The following is a 6288-nucleotide window of genomic DNA, read 5'->3' as shown; positions in this document are numbered from 1 at the left end:
GAGCTGGAGCTGCAGAGCTGGTGACGAATCTGTGTGTGTGTGTGTGTGTGTGTGTGTGTGTGTGTGTGTGTGTGTGTGTGTGTGTGTGTGTGTGTGTGTTACCGTAGGTGCTGAGCAGACTCTCAAACTGAGCCAGGACTCCAACAGAGAGAAGCTGCTGCAGGAAGTCAGGATCCTCCAGACCTCCGTACAGCTTCAACATGAAACCACACACCAGAGCTGAGAGCTGAGAGAGAGAGAGAGAGAGAGAGTGTAAACAGAGAGAGAGAGAGAGAGGGAGAGAGAGAGAGAGAGAGAGAGAGAGAGAGGGAGAGAGAGAGAGAGTAAACAGGAAATTCCAGCCTCAACCTTTAATCAGAGCGAGCTGTTTCCAGTCTGTGAACATCATTCACGTCGTCTCGTCTCGTCTCATCAGCTGACAGAATCTGGAGTCTGAGGTTACTGAGTGTGAGAGTCTGAGGCGCCTGTCAATCAGGGAGGACCCATGACTGACTGCTGGTTAACTTCTCACCTTGTTGCAGTGATGTAGACGTGTACTCAGCACGCTGTGACATCACTAGTGAGTGCGGTGTTTAGTGGGTTTGTTTACTGAAAACAGACGAACAGTAAACGTGCTGTAAAACTAAAACCAGGAGCTACAAGAGGCTGAAAGGAGCTGGAGCTGCAGAGCTGGTGATGAGTCTGTGTGTGTGTGTGTGTGTGTGTGTGTGTGTGTGTTTGATTAGTGTAGCTTTAATATAAAAAACTGTAAACTGTAAAAGCTGTTGTCACACTCATAGATCATCCTCACACCTGCGTGACACATAATCAAACACAGTGAAACTCTGACGACCTGTCACATGTTCTCACCGCCTGGCTGAAGACGGCGTGTCGCCTCTGGACGATCTGTACAGGCCCGCGGCCGACAGTCGGGGCCACCGCCCCCTGCAGGATCACGAAGGTCATGGCGGCTCGCGCCTTCACCACGGCCTCGCGCACACAGTCCCTGAGAGTGACCACGAGGGGGAGGAGCTGCTCCTGCCAGGAGGAGGCCGAGGAGGAGGAGCGGGAGGGAGACGCTGGAGGAGACGGACATCGCTTCAGTTTCTCAGCTTTAATGACTGAACGAACCAGACGTCCAATCAGATCACTCACTGATCACTTTATTAGGAACACCTGTACACCTGCTTATTCAGCAGCCAATCATGTGGCAGCAGTGCAATATAAAATCATCTGATCAGCCGAGGCTTCATCGAAACACCCCTGATGTCAGCATGAGAGACGTTTCCTGGCGGTAACGTCTCTACAGTCTGACATCAGCACAAACGTGAGTCTCACCCGTGTTGTGAGAGTTCGTGTCCCCCGTGGATTCCTGCAGCTCGGCCGACGTCAGCTCCGGAGGCCGCTCCTCCCGCCCCTGCAGCCGGTCCACCATGACGACGATGCAGTTGAGGATCTTGGCGACGTTGGCCCACGCCCGGTCCTACACAGACACACACATATTTAAAAACTGTACTCGTGTGAAACTGTCCCAACCAAGCTGAGGCCTCACTAACCCACTCCTCCTCGTCGTACTCCGCGTCCCATCGGGCGACGTCCTGATGACCGAGCGGAGGCTGCCCGTCCTGACTGACTGGCGAGTTCTCGCAGAGCAGCCCGTTGCTGTGCACGTGGCTGCTGTTGCAGTTGGCCCTGCACTGGTGGTGGATCGCCATCAGGGCGCTTTTCACCAGCTCGTCTTTGAGAGCGTGAACAAACTGCTCGGTCTGGATGAAACCGAGACAAAGCGACGAGACGGATGAAGATGAATTAAAGTTTCCTCTGTTACCTGTCCGAGCGGAATGCGTCACCTGTGTCACCCGCACCCCTCCTCACCTGCTGAGTCAGGCCGTCCAGCACCTGCTGCAGTCGAGCCACGTTCAGCTCCAAGGAGACGGAGAGCAGCTCCTCGGCGAGCCCGAAGACCAGAGGCTGCAGCTGGGCCACGCTGGCCAGCAGCTCCCTGGCCCTGGAGCTCTCGTCCTGAGAGTAAGAGACGGAGCTGGAGACACGGAGGAGCGAAGGTTCAGAGTCCTGCTGCACAACTACAGACATTCACTGCTGCCCTCACTACTTCCTGAAGTTTACAAATCAAACAAATTATTATCGTGATATCAGATCATCAGAACATTTATATACAGTGGAAACAATCTTAAATTACAGCTTTATATAAACTAGTTCACAGACCTCAAACAACTACAAGAGTAAAATGGAGTCACAATGAAATAATGATACAACATATAATCGTATAAACTGTTGTTTATTTTTACTTTAAGTAAAATGATTAAACTGCAGGATTTTTACAGTTTAATAAGAATTTCTTATGTTTTTTGTTCCTTCAAATAATAATAACAATAACAATAATATATATATATATATATATATAAAATAGCACACTGGTCATGGTTGGAAGGTTTTAGCTCAGTTTGTCTGAAACATCTGGACTGTTGAACTTCATTTAATTTTCAGTAAAAGACACAAATCTCTTCTGGAGAAAAACATACAATATGTGTAAAACCTCTTTTTACTAAACCACATGCAACTTACAGTTTTAATAAAAAAGTAATCTGAGAAGATCTTGTTTTCTTTTTCCATCCTATAGCTGCTGGATCTAAACGGAGGATCCTGACAAATCCAAATAATTCACTGTATTTGTGTAGTAATCTACGATGCAGCATCACTAATCCCCAGAGCAGAGATCACAGAGATTAACCAGCAGACAACAATGTGAAGCGACGGGCGGAGGAAGAGGAGAGAGAGCAGGTGAGGAGTTTACCTGTCTCTGTGGTTGGTGTGTTTGCTGAGCAGTTTCTTCAGTCCGCCATGTTTAAAGGCCTGGTGGTGATCAGCCGGAGCCCCGAACGTTATGACCTCATACCACACACCTGGAGACAGAGAGACGGAGCGTTACTGAGAACGATATAAAGCCCGCAGCATCCGAACAAAGAGAGTAGAAGAAGAGTAATGAACCTGTGCTGTCTGGACTGGTGACCTCCATCCTCTGTGAGTGCAGGTTGGTGGGAACGAACTGAAGGTGTCTGTCTGACTTACTGCTGCTCGACTTGAAGCAGGACGACGCTGCAGGAGACAAGAAAAACAACCAGTGACACAAACGCTCACGACGTCCTGAGAACATGTTGCTTATAAATACTTTAACGTATTTACAGAGAAGCTAAAACTACGCGACTCTTTAATCGACCTCACCTGAGAGCTTGTCCAGCTCGGCCAGTGTTTCCTGATAACAGCCAATCAGGTGGTTACAGTGGTTGATGACATCGTGGCGGAGCCCATCCCAGTGGGGTGAAAGGTCACCGAGCTCCTTCACTTCCTGGACCCTGACACAGAGACAGACAGACGTCACAGTCACAGTTAAATCCTGTTATAGAACATTATTAGACCATGTTGTAGTTTTTATTCTTTAACTTTCATATTATTAAATCATTAAACATTTAGTTTAGATAGAAATTCCTGGAAGACGTGACACGAATCATCGACGCTGTTCGCAGGATCTCCTCGGCCTCACAGTCGTTCAGGACTAACATCCGTCTGTGAAGATGTTATTTTAATTCCTCATGTTCCACTTGTTACCAAAGGTTTAGTGCCACTTATAAGAAATAAGCAGCAAAGTAAATAAGCTTCTGCTGTTGTATAGATAATTAATTAAACAGAAAATTGAGCTTCCAGTTAACAGCATATTATTGATTCGACATCTGAGCCAACGAGCTCTTAGATCCAGGACAAAAGAAGTTGTAAATACATTATTAAACACTCTGAAATTCAGTATTTGATCTTCTTCCTTTGGTTTTCTGTGGCTGCAGGATGTTTCTGTCGAAGCTAATGTGAATTACACTGTTCATCTTTTTCTTCTGCTTAGTCCCAAACAACCTGGAAACAACAACAACCTCCTCCTCCTCTTCCTCCTCCTCCTCTTCCTCTTCCTCCTGCTCCTCTTCCTCCTCCTCCTCTTCCTCCTCCTCCTCTTCCTCTTCCTCTTCCTCTTCCTCTTCCTCTTCCTCCTCCTCCTACACCTTTCCGACACTGAATTAGACTGAGGACTGCATCAAAGAACTTTCTGACTTTCTGAAACTGAAACTCTGACGTTTGCAGCCACTTCACAAACGTAACGTCATGAATGAGAGACAGTGTGAAGATGTGCACCACTATCAGCAGATCATCACGTCTCCAGTAGGAGCCAAGAACATGGACCGGCATGAACAGGTAAAAGCCGGTCACCAGGTAAAAAGAACAGAGGGAATCACCTGCAGTCGGCTTCAACAGCTCACATGGTAAATCTAGTATAATGAACTTTTCCACAGCTCTAATTCATCAGTACAAAAACAGAGTCATTTTATAATCACCAGAGTCTCTCGTTTTAAATTTTATACATTCTCAAATTAATTCCAATATACCTGAAGGAAACGCTACAAGACTTTTATTGTGAAATTTCCGGAGGAAAATTTGAGTTTCACTCATGGCAGCTTCACGTTGTTTGGGTGAACAGTTAAAGTGAAAGTCCGACGTGACTCTTGACGTGCTGATGAGTTTGTGCTGTAGAAATGGACGTTATTCTGATTCATCAAGACGACAGGAAAAGTTTGTTTTTACTGGTGGAAAAGGAAATTAGAAATACAGGTGTGTCCGTCTCTCTCTACATAAAAGCCCCGGTTACTATCTGAAATTTTACAGTGGCACTTTTCTCCCGTAGTCCAGTCACATCGCGCACGTACCTGTTGGCGTGCTCGTGTATGAGCGCGCTCAGTAGCTGTTTGGGTAAAGAGAAAGAGAGCGGCGTCTCTGACAACTGTTCCCTGACCAGCAGCCATCGATGATCCTCCGTCTGAAACCTGTACAGCTTACACACCTGAGAACACAGCACTGCACACACACACACACACACACACACACACACACACACACACATATATATTTAAGGTAAGAAAGAAAAGTTAGCAGAATTTGCTATCGTTGGCTCGTGTGTGTGTCTCACCAGCTCGCATCATGGGACTGTTTTCTTTGTCGTGGACGGAGCCGTGAAGACTGTCGCACAGAGCCGGACACTGCAGCAGAGGAAGAGCGAGAAGAGACGCTATGAAGGGGGAGAAATGTGATCTAAAGAGAAAGCTACTGTGAACTAAACCCAATGTGACAGAGAAGAAACCACAGAGCAAAGTTTCGAACAGTGACATCTCGGTGTTACACAAGCTCCGGCAGAAAGAGGAAAGTCCAGAGTGAAGGCAAGTATTTCTCTTCCTCTACCTTGTGTTCAGGAGGAGTTTTGTCCTCGTTCTCTCCCTCCATCTGCAGACGGGACACCTTCACCTCCCCGACCTCGTTCACTCCGTCCATCGTCCTAATGAAGATAAACAGGAAGCCAGAAAGAACGAAAAGCTTTGATGCTGAGAAGCCAAAAGACAAGTGAGTGCTAAGGAGGATGTTTACCTGCAGCAGGACAGTGAATTCACTCCTGTCCACTTCCTGTCACTACTCATCTCTCAGCTCAGTTCAGCTCCACATTTGGATACTGACGTTATCACTTCATTTACTTCAAAAACACATGATGCTAACTAAAATAACTAGCGAGACAAAGCTAGAAAGAGACTAACACACAACACATCTTATAAGAGAAGCAAACTAAAAACAGGACAAAGCTAATTAGACACAAGAAACACAAACTAGAAGCAAGACAAAAAATAATAAACAAACAAGAAGACAACAAAAAAACTAAAAATAAGATACTTAGCAAGACAAAGTTAACTATAAACAAGCCATAAAGACATTAACTAAACAAACTAACTGTGACTGATCAATACAAATAAGATGATGATGTCACAGAGAGATTATAAAAAACAAATTAGCAAGACGAAGAGTAAAGAAACAGTTAGACAGGAAAACAACTCTAACTGTGGAAAACACAAAGCAGCAGCACCAAGCTCTGCAGCTCTGCCAACCTGTGCCAGGTATGCAGCAACATGTCAGCACAGACACACCTTCTGCACACTTCCTGCTTACACCTGGCTGGCTCTCTCCCCCGCTCTCTGCCTATGTCTCTCGCCCTCTCTCTCTCTCCCTCTTTTCAGCCCTGTGTGTGCGTCAGTATCTCTGGAGACGTTGTGATGTGAAAACAGGAAGAGATTGTGTATTTTAACTCTCTGTGGAGGTGGGGCCAACACCACCACCACCACCCCCCCCCCCCCCCTTTCTTCCCATCTCACTTCCTCTTCTGCCTACAGGTATCCCAGCAACGTCCAATCAGGTGACAACTCCCAGGCC

The 6288-nt window shown here is 46.6% G+C and overlaps 2 protein-coding genes across 3 annotated transcripts in view; one reads left to right on the top strand and one right to left on the bottom strand.

Annotated features, from left to right (window-relative positions):
- The window catches only part of LOC111673180 (uncharacterized), a 125194-nt gene that overhangs the window by 70744 nt on the left and 48162 nt on the right, over window positions 1-6288 (top strand). The gene's annotated exons all lie outside the window — the stretch shown is intronic.
- The window catches only part of LOC111673181 (type II inositol 3,4-bisphosphate 4-phosphatase-like), a 16627-nt gene that overhangs the window by 2525 nt on the left and 7814 nt on the right, over window positions 1-6288 (bottom strand). Inside the window, exons 10-21 of the mRNA XM_087169767.1 lie at window positions 5967-6091; window positions 5275-5368; window positions 5006-5075; window positions 4746-4893; window positions 3223-3353; window positions 2989-3096; window positions 2795-2903; window positions 1855-2020; window positions 1536-1745; window positions 1318-1462; window positions 850-1058; window positions 103-226 (exon numbers count right to left, since the gene is read on the bottom strand). Coding sequence (XP_087025893.1) covers window positions 103-226; window positions 850-1058; window positions 1318-1462; window positions 1536-1745; window positions 1855-2020; window positions 2795-2903; window positions 2989-3096; window positions 3223-3353; window positions 4746-4893; window positions 5006-5075; window positions 5275-5368; window positions 5967-6091 — 1639 coding nt within the window. The remainder of the gene's footprint in view (window positions 1-102; window positions 227-849; window positions 1059-1317; window positions 1463-1535; window positions 1746-1854; window positions 2021-2794; window positions 2904-2988; window positions 3097-3222; window positions 3354-4745; window positions 4894-5005; window positions 5076-5274; window positions 5369-5966; window positions 6092-6288) is intronic.

The sequence above is a fragment of the Seriola lalandi genome, unplaced genomic scaffold, assembly GCF_002814215.2.
Source record: "Seriola lalandi dorsalis isolate HSWRI2012SDOR001 ecotype SW California unplaced genomic scaffold, Sedor1 jcf7180002054913, whole genome shotgun sequence".
NCBI lineage: Eukaryota > Metazoa > Chordata > Actinopteri > Carangiformes > Carangidae > Seriola > Seriola lalandi.
This window is presented reverse-complemented; position numbering and strand designations above follow the sequence as displayed.